Source organism: Dreissena polymorpha, chromosome 1 (assembly GCF_020536995.1).
Source record: "Dreissena polymorpha isolate Duluth1 chromosome 1, UMN_Dpol_1.0, whole genome shotgun sequence".
Lineage (NCBI taxonomy): Eukaryota > Metazoa > Mollusca > Bivalvia > Myida > Dreissenidae > Dreissena > Dreissena polymorpha.
In genome coordinates, this window is record NC_068355.1 from 174,360,149 (window position 1) to 174,376,275 (window position 16,127).

General features: G+C 39.4%; 1 protein-coding gene across 2 annotated transcripts in view; it reads right to left on the minus strand.

The window, feature by feature from the left end:
- Window positions 1-14,850, minus strand: part of LOC127861951 (atrial natriuretic peptide receptor 1-like) — a 64,891-nt gene extending 50,041 nt beyond the window's left edge. Inside the window, exons 1-2 of one of the 2 annotated variants that reach the window (XR_008040379.1) lie at window positions 14,190-14,850; window positions 11,038-11,155 (exon numbers count right to left, since the gene is read on the minus strand). Coding sequence is in view for 1 of the 2 variants with exons in the window: in XM_052400730.1 (XP_052256690.1) it covers window positions 11,038-11,155; window positions 14,190-14,402 (331 nt within the window). In the remaining variant the exon portion in view is untranslated. The remainder of the gene's footprint in view (window positions 1-11,037; window positions 11,156-14,189) is intronic. The other variant, XM_052400730.1, reaches the window with a different exon arrangement.
- Window positions 14,851-16,127: the final 1,277 nt, after the last annotated feature.

The following is a 16,127-nucleotide window of genomic DNA, read 5'->3' on the forward strand; positions in this document are numbered from 1 at the left end:
GGCTGTTTGTAAATAAAGAATATATTAAAGCTTCTGAAATTAACCGCCAAAGTTACAGGAAAACAGAGAGGCCCTGCAAGTACAGAGAAATCCAAATCCACTACACTACCGCTACTGATTCCCTGCCCGTCCATGACTATTTTTTTTTCTTTTTCGTAAATTCTTTAATAGCACTATTTCGGACATCATTTGGTTTTCGGAAACTTTTTTCTTGGTTTTTATATTACAGTATACAGCAACTACCAAATGACTTAACATAGCATTATTATTGATTTATATAAACTTTTTGGGTTATTTACCGGTGCGGTGCGTGTTATTTATGTTATACTGTCAGGTTATTAACGGCAATTAGATTAAATTTATATATATTGGTTGATTGTCCCAGGATTGCGTTTGTAGTGATTATTCTTTCATTATACCTTGTCGATTTCTTTTTCTCATTCAATTCCTACAATGTCCTCTCACAACAAAACATCCAAGGGGCAGAGCAAGAACCTGGCCCCTTTACTAGGGGAGGCACTTTCAGGGTTAGGTTCCCATCATCTTACTCACAACATCATGCCCTTTAAGTGCCTCCTCCAGTCAGTTGGAAGCGTAGGCCCCATTATGTCTTTTTTTCACTATATTTCAACTGGCCTCGTGTTTGGCTAAGGAGCTCCCTGGACTCATTGAGCGGACTGTGCCTCTTGCGTCCGGTTGCATTTTACTGCAACTCAAGTCCGCTCAGGCGCTTGCCACCCTACTCTCTAGAGGGACTTTCCACCTTGGCAGCGTCGCAGTCCGGGCCTTATCACCTTCAAACATGAGGTCAGTTTCAGGTTTCATAGCAGGGATCCCGGAAAGTCAGGAACTCATGGAACTTCAAGGAAATCTTATATTTAGCCCTGCGATTCCCCTTTCCGAACTCTCTATAACTAACTTGGAAAGGGTTAACCCCTATCGCCCTGCGCCCCCTGGCTTTCCGAGACTGGTCAAAATAACTTTCCTTACATCTATCCCAGTCCCTAATAAAATACTTGTGAAGGGCACGAATATTGCCCTTGACATTCGTCCCTGCCCGGTCCAACCTGCCCGGTGTTTTAACTGCCAGGGTTTTGGACACATGGCCAGCAGGGGTAAATGCTCCAGTATCACTACCTGTTGCCGCTGCGCCGGAACTACTTGCCAGAGAAGGTGCACCAACAAAACACGTTGGTGCGCCAACTGTGGCGGCCCGCACTCTGCTTCCTACCAGGGGTGCCCCTCCTATAAGAAGGCTGTCTCCTTAGCCACCTTCGCTCATTTTTATGGGGTCACCTGGTCCGAGGCGGAGAGCAGGCTATTTATGCCTGACACTGCGAGCCACAGCGTGGGCGCCCGTAACACAATCAACACAACCGGTTCCAAGTCATCAACCAAACATGCCTCTGCCGGTATTATCACGCCCCAAACCGAGAGGTCATGTCCTTTAGTTGAGGGGCTAGTGGGTAAGAGTACCCCCCCTCAACCTTTAAATAGGAAATCCCCCCCTAAGGTTACTATTGTGGAACCGGTAACCAAACACACACCAGATTTATGCACCACCCCCCCTGTATCGCCTATCCAGGGGGATCCACCCACTCAGAGACGCCCTCCTGTGGCTACCAGGGGGTCCTCCCCGTCCACCACGTTGACCGACGGTGCTAGCGACACCACCTGTAGTGGTCCTACACTGTCGGACGACTCTATGTTTGATATCACGGGGAGAGACTCTCTGGTGTCAGTGCACTCCAGTATATTGGAGAACCTTTCTATCTCTGGTATCTGTGAAATAGAGGAGGAACCCCGAGTTAGTGTCCCCCCTAACCGTCCCAGAATGTTCGACTCCCAGACATCCCCAATGAGCTCCCCTTCCGACAACACCAGCAGACGCAACTCGTTTGCTGGTGACTCATTTATTAAAATCAAGGGTCCGCCAGCAACAGGTCCCACCTATAGGAAAATATATCTCAGCGAGCTGGCGGATCTGGTTGCTGAGATAATAAAGGACCAGAAAAGGCCCACTGGGAGTCGAGTTATATCTTACATTTATAATAAAATTGATTCTCGATTCAAAAATTGCAGAGAAGCAATAACAAAGGTTATCCCCCCTGATAAAATTTTAACTTATAAAATCCATTCTGGAACTGGGGATCCTCCAATAGTAGTAGCAGATCCAGGATGCCCCCCCCCCCCCCGGCCAGCGGTACCCGCCCTGCAAATAAGAAACACGTTCGGCTTGCCAGGACCCCCGCGAAACTCAAAGGGGCCTGTGCAGGCCACAAACTAGGAGTTAAATCTCCTCACCACTCAATTAATCAGATTAAACGCAAGTTAATTTCGCACCACTATGGACAGTAACCTGCAAATAATATCATTCAATGTTGGTGGTCTTTCCGCCAACAAATTTACTGAATTAAAATATTTTATTGACTGCAACCCTAATACCCATATTATATGTTTACAGGAAACTAAATTTTCAAATATTTCTGTAAAGCAAATACCAGGGTATAACTGCGAATTTAAGAATTATGTTACTTCAAACCAAAATATTGCTGGTGGTCTTGCCATATATGTTAAAAATACAATTAATTATGAACACCTGGGAGTGAACAACCAATTTAAATCTGATGGTAGCACTGCTATTGAGGCATTAGCAATTAAATTGGTTATTGACAAGAACCGGCCTCTTATCCTGGTCAACTTATATTCAAGAGGATGTGATCTTGAAACTCTGAACGGCCTCTTTAAGGAATTAAGGACCATTAAAGGACCCTTTGATGTAATATTCACAGGCGACTTTAATGCACATCACCCTGCTTGGGGTTCCATAAATTCAGATGCAGAAGGTCGGGCGGTAATAGAATGGTTGGACGAGCAAGATCTTATACTGCTCAATGACGGTTCTCCAACCAGGCTTAACCCCACTGGTTTAAACTCCCACATTGACCTTACTGCTGTTAATGCCAGGATAGCAAGTGCGTCTGCATGGGCAACTGTTAAAGATACCATGGGATCTGATCACCTCCCACAACAGGTTACCCTGCTTAACTATATTGCACAGGGAACTGAGGCCCAATGCTCAGGGGAGCAAAAGTTTTTATTGGATAAAGCTAATTGGGCTCAGTTTAGGGACCTCTGCTCAGATCTCTCCCTTGCAGATGTTCACTCCCAGGATCCTAATCTGTTTTGTATTAACTTAACCAGCAGGATACTGTCCATAGCGGAATGTAGCATACCGGTCTCCTCCGGCAAGGTCAAAGCCAGAAATAGGGTCCCGTGGTGGAATGAGGCGTGCTCCAATGCGGTACAGGATCGTAAAAATGCTTTAAAAATCATTAAAAAGAACCCCGCTGAGCATAATCTTCTTAATTATAGGTCCCTCGAAAATCAGGCAAAGCGGGTTATTTTGGACGCAAAAACTCAAAATTGGAAAGAATTCTGTGATTCAGCTATCATTAATAAGAAAAATACTAGGGATTTTTGGCAAAAAATTCACAGAATTAAAGGAAATTCATTCACTCCTGTACCGCTACTTAAATACAAAGGCGAAATTGCCACAACCCCAAGGGACAAGGCTCAATTTTTGGTACGACATTTCCAATCTGTCTCCAGTGACTCAAACCTTCCCGTTGAAACTCTGAATTATCAAAAGCGGTTTGAGACTGAGCACCGAAATATTTTAAATGAGCCTGGGGATAATAGCACGCCTCTCAATTTACCTTTCACTATTACAGAATTATTAAGTGCCATTAACAGCAGGAGCAACACCGCCACGGGGCCTGACAAAATAGCATATTTAATGTTTAAAAATATGCCAGCCATAACTCTAAAAATCTGGCTTAACCTATTCAATCAGGTGTATAGGACAGGCAGGATACCTACCGAGTGGAAGCAGGCCACAGTGATTCCAATTCCTAAACCTGGTAAAGACAAAAATGATCCAAACTCATATCGACCAATAAGTCTAACATCACATGCAGGTAAATTACTAGAAATAATGGTCAAAAATAGATTAGAACACTTATTGGAATCAAATAACATACTAAACCCCTTCCAGTCTGGCTTTAGGAAGGGGCGATCTACTCTTGATCAGCTAGCTAGATTACAACATGATATTCTTTCTGCAAAAAATCAAGGGCAATCAGTATTAGCAATTTTTTTGGACCTTCAGGCTGCCTTTGATTTAACATGGACCTTCGGCATACTAAAAAAGCTAGCTGACTATGGAATCACTGGATACTGTTTCCACTACCTCAGAGCATTCCTAGAGGGCCGTAAAATCCAGGTCAGGGTCGATAGGGAGTTATCAGAGGTAGCCATAACTGATCGCGGAACCCCTCAGGGGTCCGTAATATCCCCAACTCTGTTCTCCCTCATCGTAAACGGTCTACCTGATGCCGTAAAAGACTCAGGAATGGTTATCTCCCAGTTTGCCGATGACTCAGGCACTTGGTTAAAGGGGTCTAACATGTTACGCCTGCAAAAGAGGGCTCAAGCAGGCTTAGACTCCATATGGAAATGGGCAATTGAATGGGGATTCAAAATTTCTCCAACCAAAACAGTAGGAGTACTATTTGGCGAACAATTTCAGCACTCTTTGGACTTAAATTTAGGCGGCACCAAAATTATCTTTGAAAAAGTGGTGAAATTTCTAGGTATGTACCTAGATAAACAGTTAACTTTTACTCACCACTTTAAATATTTGGCAGAAAGGTGCGAAAGGGACCTAAATTTAATGAGATGTTAAGAGGCACAGGTTTCGGATCAGATAAAAATAGCCTCTTAACACTCTACAAGTCCCTTATACGTCCAAAGCTAGATTATGGAGCCCAAATCTATGCATGTGCTAAGCCAAACGCCCTAAAAATGGTTGATGCCATTCAACACAAGGCCCTAAGGATAGCTCTGAGAGCCCTAAACTGTACACCGGATGCACTGCTAGAGGAGGAGGCCGGTGTGTTACCTCTTGACTTGCGTAGAAAACAACAGTCCCTCAATTTCTGGGCCAGGGTTAAGTCTCGGCATGGTTCAAACCCCGTAAACAAACTTGTCGGGACTGGCACTTTCGTCAAGGGGAAAATACTTAAGCGTAAGCATGTCGCCCTACCTTTTGGTGCGAGTATTAGGACCCTGGTTGAGGATGCCGGTCTCGACAAGGTACATGTAGCAGACCTGAGGCCCTCCAAGGCCCCCCCCTGGACGCTTGGACCCATTGATGTTGACCTATCACTCTCTAATAAAATAACGAAAACTGACTTGCCACAACTCATCAAGTCAGAAGCTCTCTCTCTTATAGATAATATGTATGCTGAGCATCTAAAAATCTACACTGACGGCTCCAAATGCCCTAACTCTGGTTTGGTAGCCAACTCTTTTGTAATCCCTTCAAAAAACATTAGTAAAACGCACAGGCTCAGCAACAATCTCTCTATTTTTACAGCAGAACTTTTGGCAATTAAATTCTCTCTGTGCTGGATATTGGTCAATAAACCTACTAAAACTGCTATTTTATCAGACTCAATGTCATCTCTTGAGTCCATAAAAAACAGAAATAGCAGATCTAGGCCTGATATTTTAGCTAGCATTTTGGAACTTCATCAACAGTGCCTAGATAAATCTTTAAAGGTCACATTAGTATGGTGTCCAGCACATGTCAACATCAGTGGGAATGAACAGGCCGACAGGGGGGCCAAAGAGGGCCTCTTGAGGGGGGCCGTAGATGTTGGGGAACCCCTGGCACCTTCTGAGATCTACTCCCTGACAAAGAAATTTGTTTTGGGCGAGTGGAATCTCCGGACCGACAATTTGTCTTCCCGTCGACATACTTTTACTAGACCTGCGAAAACCCTCAGGCCGCCTGACAGATACTCGGCAAGCATTGTGCTTGACAGAGCCATCACGCGCCTGAGGATGGGAACCACCCTATTACCCGGTGGCGCAGGAAAGTATGTCCTCGGTATAGACCCTGCATGTCCTAGGTGCCAGGAACCTCTCACTGCGCCCCACATGCTGCTACACTGTCCTAACCATAAGGTGCAGAGGGACCACCTTGAAGCTGCATTGCACTCCCATGGACTAGTTTTTAACCTTACCAACGTGCTAGACCCCAAGGGAGCAGCTAGGGGCCCGGTCTTCTCTGCCCTCGCCAAATACTTACTAGATTGTCAAATAACTGACAAAATCTAGGTCATTGGGGGAGGGAGAGCAGCCAACACCCACCTAATTATACAGTCTTGTGACTGTTTTCTTTTAAAAATGTGTAATCTCTGCACAAACCTGATGTAATCAAATAATTGTGTTGGATTTGTGTCGCTTTTACACAACCTTTATTTTAGTTTTTAATGGGTTTATTGTTCTACCCCGCCCTTTCTAAATCAGGCCAATGGCATTGACCTGGTCTTCTTTATTTTAATACATTTTTTATGAGAGCATGACGTTAGTCCACCATTTACATTTTTCAGTTTTTTAATATAATCATATTTTATGGCATTTCTTATTACAAGAAAGGACGAGGCTGTCCAGTAACCTGGGATTGTTGGCTGCATTGCACCCCCTCCCTTCCTCTTTGACACCCCACCCTTTCCCCTTCAAACTCGAAGAACCATGTCGGACTGGAGTGCACGGTGCAGGGCCTTATACCATTATAAACACCTATTTAGCCCTATCTAGGACAAAGTATTGTCGACCTTGCTGAAAGTACTAATCTTGTACCTTGGAGCACATTAAGGATTATCATAACTGCTATCTTGTGTAGCAATTTCCTTATTTTTGTGAAAACTGCTATTTTATATAGCAAATTGCCTTAATTTTATTATCATTGCAGTAACTCATGTTCAAATTGCTACTTTAATAGCAAATATCCTAATTTTTTATATTAAATTGCTATTTTATATAGCAAATTGCCTCGGTTTTACTGTCTAATTGTTATTTTGGATACCATATAAGGTACTTTAGTATTATTTCCTACAATGTTATCATCAGTATACTAATAATATTTGATAGATTAGAGCTTTTTGGGTTTATCTTAACGTATCTAGGTAATATTTGGTCTTTTTACCATTTTACATTTTACCATTATCAATTTTCCTTCAATAGTATACACACTATTTTTCATTTACCGTGCACTCCCTCTGGTCCAGGGGAAACAACCATTGTAGACTTCATCATCACAATTACCTCCCTTAGTACAACTGAGTGACACCACCCCTGCTGGCTCTTCTTTTCCCCCACCCACATCGGCCTACACTTCCAAAAAATCTCTCCTCCTTTTAACCCTCCAGGGTGGCAACATGTATTTTAAATATATAAATGCATATAGTCCTGTACATATTGTAAATAATGTACATCTTGTACAAATTTAGCTGTCTTTGTCTTATTTTAAACTGTAAAGTACATTGTCTTACCCTTAATTTTTATGTGGCCCTATGAAGGTGACCGTTTGGAGACACGTAAGTTATTGTCCTTAACATATAAGGGTTTATTACTAAACCCACTTTTAAATATTGTTTTAATGCCACTCTGGGGGGATCTCTCTTTCCCATAGCCCAATCCTCCTTAAGTTCCATACAGACAGGGTCTTATGTTGGAGCATTACGGCTATATTCCCTGTCTGCAAGTGTTCAACATTGAGCCACATACATAAACTTGTACTCATTAACTTTTTAACAACTCAATACTCAATTGCAATATTAATATATAATTGAGAGTTACACACTCTATGTGATATCATATATTGTCTTTTTTTCTTTTTTTCCTTTCCTTCTCATATAATTGCATTTGCACATGCAACTTCACTCTACATTTGAGAGCTGTTAAATCAGGCTCTGGCATCCCTATTAATAAATGTTCTTAGATATAAACATATCTCTCTTATGATTAGATCTTGTTGTTTGGCATTTAGTTTAAACTTTAAACATACACATAAAAATGGTACTTGACTATGCATGTAAACATATTGTGGCAATGTTCAACCACTTTGTGATCTGGAAAACCCTCAAATATTATTATATTGTTACACAAACATATTACACATCTGTGTATTCCCTTTTTTCTATAATTAATATATTAAAATAGTCCTATTTGGATTCAAATTTTTAAACCACAGATCACAAAGTCTAAAGACTCCAACAAACCCATTGCAGTATATACTGAACAGTGGGTCTGGTAATGATGCTGCCACATACAACAGTATGTGTGTTTTCACCATCTTTACTTATAAAAATTGGGCTATTCTTTCTCTCTCTCCTCCTTAAAAACAATACAAAGAATAACATACAATAACAACATCATATGAATGATATAAATTAATAATAAGTACAGTAACGTAACAAAACATAGTAATCTAATACTAAAAAACAACTCCAAGTTCTTTTGGATTAACTCATTCTTGTTCTTTCATTTATATTTTTGCATATAAACCATCATTGTTTACTATTTCTTAAAAGTACAAAGTCAGCCGTGGGAAAAGCTATTTTAAAAACGGATTGACCTACTGGCAATCCTTAATAAGAAATTTCGGCCAATCAGCGCCATCGTTATATAAGCGCATCAACCAATTAAAACGCCGCTTTTTAACCGCGTTAGGCCTATTCACTGTATAGCACTGCGTCTTTTTAACGCTTCATATAAAGGTTATATATTTTTAAACCAATAGATTTTTATTAAGGCACCGCACCAACACTGCAAAGTTTTATATTTACACCAATGGTACAGCCCAGTAAAATCGGGCTGTCCATTTCATGGCCGTTTTCGGCTTTTTATGCAGAGTTCTATGTTAAGCAGTGTGCTCGGGCAATGGTTTTTAACCGAAGTCCCGAGGGTAAATAACCCCAATAGTCAGTCGGAAACTTGGTCATTCAATGTGTGCCGATATATCGGTCGAGTTTCAAAGTGGGTGAAGTGAAATGAAAACTAGGTCTCAAGGTCATATGGAAAAAATTTTTTAGACACGGCTTTGCTTAATGATCATAAATATTTCTCAGACGATTCTGATGATATCTCAGTTGAGTGCCAGTGATGGGAAGTTGTCCCTATATGTCATTGAGTGCCAGTGATGGGAAGTTGTCCCTATATGTCAATAGTAAAACATTATTAATCGTCTTAAGCTCAGTTGTACCCTATCTTTGCGAAATGTGTCCAGAATTTTATAATGTTATCTAGACCTAATTCGAAAATGTTTCCGTTCCATTGAAAAACATGACTGCCAGGTCTAAAGGGTAAATTTAAATGTGAATCTTGCGAGAAGAAAGGTTTGTTTAGACCTATAAAGTTTCTTTGTGTCTCAGGTGAGCTCGTATGGCCTCTTTTTAAGGTGTCTTTAAAAGTCAACATTGTGAGGTTTATTGGTTCTGGTATGCGATCTTCTTACCGGCTTCATTGATTCAAAATTGCTTACCCTTTACCCTTTGTCAATATGAAGAAACCTTTTTTTAAATAAAAATGTTTACAACATATTGCACGTGTTTTAATACTTAAGCACATCACTGATCATACAAGTACCCTAAAAAAATTAAGTCAATGGAACCATGAATTTCCTCATGCCCTGGCATGTTTGTTTACCATTACAATTATGTACAGGTGCAACCGCCTACATTGTTTACACGATGATTTGCTAATCTCTGGAAGCGTCTTGATTTAGATAAACTTAAACCGCAAGATATCACAAGATGCTCTTCTAATAGTTACTTATATAACAATAAACCGAATGTCTAAGGTAGCAAATTGCGTTCGCGTGGTACTCCTGGTACTGGAGCAACTTCAAAACACAGCGCGGAATAATTTAATTTTCGATGGTATCAAGTCACAAAATTTTCTTTTGACTACTCTTCTCGTATTTGAAACCCTTATTGGCGATGCACGTAAAAACATACTAGTAATTGGTATTCATTAAATACGTAATTGGTTTTCAACGTTTAACCCATAATAAGCATTAATGATGAATAGGTTGTAAAAGCTTACACCCTTAATTGTCGTTTAACTCGTAATCGACGTCGAACGTTATACTGCACCTTTTATTGATTTTTCATTAAGAAATCTTGCATAAATTAATGTAATTGTTTAAGATAAAAACAAGACCAGACGTTTGCTTTATACTCTGAAAATCACTAAACGTCAGCAACAGAATACGCCATATGCCCTATAAATACACAGTCCATTTTGCTGCGTTTGAAAATTCCAAATTTTATATCATTTGTCGGGGTAGATTGATGTTTAGTTATGATCTAGTGTACTTAAAGATAGCTATGTTATACACCATATCTGCCTGTGACATTAGAAAAATCCCGTAATTCGATTTGAAGGTTGATTTATTAACCACTGATTGACATTAGCTTATAAAGCTTCATATTATAAATATTGACGCTTATTAAAAGATTAGTGAAATTAAGTGCGCAAATACGCCATTCTTGTGAGAGGATAGTTAAATCAAAATTCCAACTGATGTGGGGACAATGTAAAGCAATCGAGACCGGATCGCGGCCTTCTTTGTCGATGGTTTGCGCTCATTGACTCGCTTTGCAAAACAAATAAGAGGATAAAAAGGCTGCGACATCGTTATCAGAAAATTGACTTAGATCAGATAGGAAGTGATAAACGGTGATTCTTGTTTGAGCACTTGCGGATAGCACGAAATACTCGAGCTACGATGTCGTTGAGGGTTTCCAAATTTTTATCAGTAATTTGGGTATAAACGACGGCTGATATAATTCTAGAAATGGAAACACTAGCGAGCTGTTATTGTCATGTTTGTGTGCCCTGCTGTCAAATGTATTACTGATGTGTGCTGTATTCTGACCGAGTATTGGATATTGATTGCAAAGTTTTGAAATCTGTATATACAGATGGTATGCGCATTTTTTTAGTTTCTTAAATGTTGAATTAAAATATATTCGCAACAGTAATACTTATTGTCGCCAATGAGTCATTGTTGGGAATGAGACAATAGTTATACGATGGCGGTGGCGGCGGCAGCTGGTGCTGCTGATGATGCCTAAATCTACGCGACTGTTGAATAGCAATATTAGGTTATTATTGACTCACATTTGGCGCATGCCGGTCCTATAATGGCGTCGACCTTTTCTAACGTACCAAGTTCATAGCTCTTCAATATAGACAAACCCTCGTCGCAACCCGAGTCACTGTACACTAGCGTGAAATTCTGAAGAAAAAAAAACAAAGAAAATAATACCGACTATGCATTTATAAAAAATATTTGGATCAATATTCACCAATACATCTTGGACTAAAACCTTAAACTAAAGAGTGTTTTTAAAACACTTGCGCGTTCAAAACGCACTAGCCTTTCATAAAAATTTTATTACTCTCTAAAATAAATTCACCATATGCGGAATCTGTTTATTTTGAAATGACCGAAACAGAGCTGATAGGCCTCGCACAGTCCCCTCGAAACCCGCGAGTTGCAAGAAACTAAGACAATAAGGCAACTGATAACTCTGCGACATCTCATATTTCTCTCACATGCTACACAATAATTTATAAGCAAGTTTGGTAAAGTTTTCACATGGCATGAAAACGATAATTAGGGTGTGTATTTTTATTCGCAACGTGTATAAAAGTGTACATAGACGTCTTACTGCAAACCAAATCTCTTATTCACATCGTATACTTGAGGATCATTAAAAAAAGTTAGTGTTTTTAACCCATTTATGCCTACCGTCCTGAAAAAAAGGACATTGCAAACAGCGTAGACCCAGATGAGACGCCGCATAATGCGGCGTCTCATCTGGGTCTGCGCTGTTTGCTTAAAAGAATTTCTGTAACAAATATTCTAAATATAGAAAAATATATACCAGACATCCCTAATTTTAGAAATAAATTGATCCAATTTAGAAGGATGGGAGAGTCAACTAGGCATAAATGGGTTAATGATGATGCGCGTATACTATTATATACTTGTCTTTTTATTTATAGTCATTCCAAGAACTTGGTTACTCGAAATACACATCTAATATATTCAGTATGCAATATTATTAAATATGTGCCATGGTACAAGCACTGTGTTGAGATCAATGCTTTTTTGCGTCCTACTGCAAGATACGCTTGCATCGTGTATTGACAATCCGCGAATACGCTCCAAAATATCTGGCCGTTGTCAGGTCGTGACAGACAGTAATAATGTCATATAAACATCAAAGCGAAAAGCATAATAACAATTAATCCTCAGCATCTTATTTTAAGACATGGGCAGTAATACAAGCTCAAGATGAGATGGTGTACGTCAATTTGTTGCGGTAGAACTTTGGTCGTAAAATATCAGCTGGGACAGCTATAAGCCTGGGCATGAAGGGATGGTTTATGGTCTAAAGGAGCATTTCCGCATCACAGCAAAACCATTTAATACCGCATATGTTGATCATATCAGGTGGTGTTGTCACATAGTTAAGTAAACCGAAGTGACATGTTAACCGACAATCGAATTTCCTTTTCCTTAATGTTGTTACAAATTCAACTGTTGAATTAAAGTTGCATATAAAATTAACCCTTTAACGCTCGATTGGTCTTTGTCGGCTTGGGTACTACGTAAATGTACCGCGGTTACTTTTAAGTGTACTTAAATGTGCCCCGGGTACGGAAAACATGACAACACGCACCCGGCCAATTTAGACTGTTCCCGAGTTTTATTCCCAAACAAAAGCCATGTCGTAAAACGCGTTACGGAATACATAACATAATTCTAATCGAACAAAACCTGCCTCAACCTATTTTTTAGTATGTGTTTCAATCATATAGAGGTCATTTGACAAAATATTGAAATACACATGACCATTACAATTTTAAAAAAGCCGACAACGACCAATTAAGCGTTAGAATTCCCGGGTACGTTTAAGTATACTTTCTGTACCCGTGGAACATTTAAGAACATGTATACTAAAGAGTACCCGGGGTACATTTAAGTAGCACCCGAGCCGAAAATGACCAATCGAGCCCAATTAACATTATGGCAAAGAATGATGATATTATAAAAATTGTGTTGCTGAGTATATATCAATAAAACAATAATACATTTAAGTGTGTGTCTGGTTTGCTTTAAATTTCTGAAAAGCGTAATGCTAGAGATATCAGACCGCATGCAGAGTTTACCTTTTATGCCTGGAACAGACGGTGAACGTGTATGAAAAGAACATAATATCAGCCAGTGGTGAAAGTGACATTTCTGACCAATTAGTGTACTTAAAATGATCAAATATTTAAGAAGCAAAGCACTTGAAGCTTTATTTAAAACTAAGCAAAATAATGTGCTCATACTAATTATTATCCATCATATTCGCACAGTCTCCAATCGGCTCCGCTAAATGTGAGATCATCGCCAGTTTGACCATGATTGTAATTGAATAAGAATATTCTGACATTTTCTTCATCGCTTCAAACTCTCGTAAACGGCCACGAAGATCCACCAATCAGCAAAAAATAACAAGGTACGACTTAATTCGCATGCAAGAAGAATGATAAGTTATTATCACTTAATAACAATTGACTAATCATTGGGCCTGTAATAGATGGAGCCCACCTCCTGCAAGTGACTCTCAAGTGACCCCCACCCGTGATTCATCGCAGACAAGTATCACAAACAAATCAGAAAATAAACGACGAAAATTTCTTTTTTTTAATCAAAAATCGGCAAATTAATTTGTCGACGAAATATTTCTTTTTTTTTTAAATAAAAATAAATATACGAAATTGCATACTGGTGGATAAAATAAATCGAATAAAAGCTTATTGGAAAAAGTTGTAGGCATATGTTATTTAAATAAATTCTTTATAATTTCCTTCCTTTTGTGATTGTTACCTTTGCTTTATTTGTAATTGTCGGCTAAGAGGCTACTGAAACGAACCCAAGTTACTCTTAAGTATACTTCAATAAAGCCCGGGTACGGCGTCAAGGGACCCGTCCATACTCCGAGGTACATGGAATTCAAGCGAAATCTACTTATTGATGTGGGTAATCGAGCAATACATGGCTCGTTTCATGTTTTTGTTTTAACATGCGCTTTGACCTCAACCCTTATATCTAATTTTAATAATTTAGCAAACAATGAAAACCCAGACACCTTTCAGGAGAAAACTTAATGTTTTATTCACAACTGGTATAACAGAACACGACCTCTCGTTAATAAATTTATGGACGTATGCAATGTGACAATCCCCCCACAATGAGCTACTAAAAACACTACCTTCTGATACTTATTTCGAGCTTCGTCGAGCGCCAGCTCCACAGCACCACCGGAAGTTGATATGTCCGGGAATCCCGGATATGGCGTCTGCTTGGGCATCATTAATCCGATCTTAAATCCACCACACAGGCAAACATCCGCGAGCAAAATTAAAAACAAAGATACCATCATGCTGACATGTTTAACGTATTCGGCACATTCAAAGATTGTCATAAAGCGAATGGAATACCCTGAACAACAGGTATCTCCGTCAATCACAATCTAATGCGGGGGAATTAAACAATTCTTAACACTCGGACATTGTCACTCAATGAAATTGCACACGTAATAGTAGTGTTCTTTATTCTTCAATTGTTTCTCTATATATTCCCATGATTTATCAAGTCGTCTTTAAACAAGAATCAATCGAACACTTGACTCGTAATATATTTTCGGTTTTATATACTAGTAAATGACCATTAATCTTCATAAAACACTTATACAACTCGTAATATCCATCCGATCATATCATCATTAACCCAATAACGGGCATAACGCAATCACGACACAGTCGGTTATTTTAGGCTCACTATACGCTATATGACAGCTAGCGAAGCTGTTGATCTTCTTATCCAAATGTGACAGCGATGTCATCTCAGGGGTTCTAGGGATAGTGCATGTACTGAACCAAATCCGTACTTGCTCGATTATTATCGAAGCAAACTGAGTTTTGACCGAGTATTAGTTACCATAATGTGTACACAGGGTAGTACGAAAAAATATTGTTCAAAATGGTTGTGTGTCTTAATTTGAAGGGTCATGATGTCATAAGGCTGATTTCTGTGAGGATCATGAGTCCCGGTATGTCACAGCAAAACTTGTATTAACCCACACAATTTGGAACGAATTTTGAACGCTATTGGGTATTTCCTGCTAACTAATATTAGCCTGTATTTTTATACGAAGCTAATGCTCCAGTACGTGAAATAAGTTAGTGCCGCATCTTCCGTTGCGAATAATTCTCCAAATTAGCAGGTTTATGGGTCTCGGGCCAATTCTGCATTGTCCAATTTATCCCTTTTAGTATGTGAAATTATGGCCAATGGCAAGCAAAAACAACCAGGAACAGTCATCCTAAAACAATTGTTGGCTGAACTGAAAAATATCCTTTTATTGAAAGCCTGATACGAGCTTCAAATATTATGAGCGTTTTACGAAAATGGGTCTTAAGACATATCCGAAAAGTGTAGATCCAAATATGCCTTTATATTCGTGAACTCTAATGAAAAGTCATTATGCCCGCTTATTAGACCATTGCATATTGACGGACTAAAATGGAAATTGTTACTCTTGACCAGACCGCCCGAATGCACATATAACATAAGACCCATTTTCGCACTACGCTGCCCATATACAAGTATTTTGGCTAACACTATGCATAAGAAAACAAACTAAATAGATCGCATTATCGTTGCAGCACTTCTTTCACACACTCCATTTTCACAGAGATACGCCAGTAGTGATTGCATGCGTGATCAGTTAATTGCAAAGAAATCTAAGAGATGGACAAAAGATCTAAAGGACTTAAGCTCCGCTAATGTTTATTCCCAGTCATTTATTGTAATCTTTTGTCGCTTCAAATTTTTACAAATATTAAGTTCTAATAGCACCCACAATTGAACAAAAGGCTAGTGCGTACTTTTACAGAACATACCAGGTATAACTAGAGCTTTGTCACAGACGTGACGCACACCCCCCACATGCTGCATTGACACAGAATATTTTGCATGCTGTCTCCACAAAACAAGAGAAGCTAATTTATGGCGATATTTAAGAAGTATTATGCCATTATCATCTATAGCCATTTGACCCCTGAACTATTGAATTCTTTCGCATGGCAAGCCATCCAATGACTGTGAACAAAAAAAATATGTACAGAGTCATTTTTAAAATCTCTCA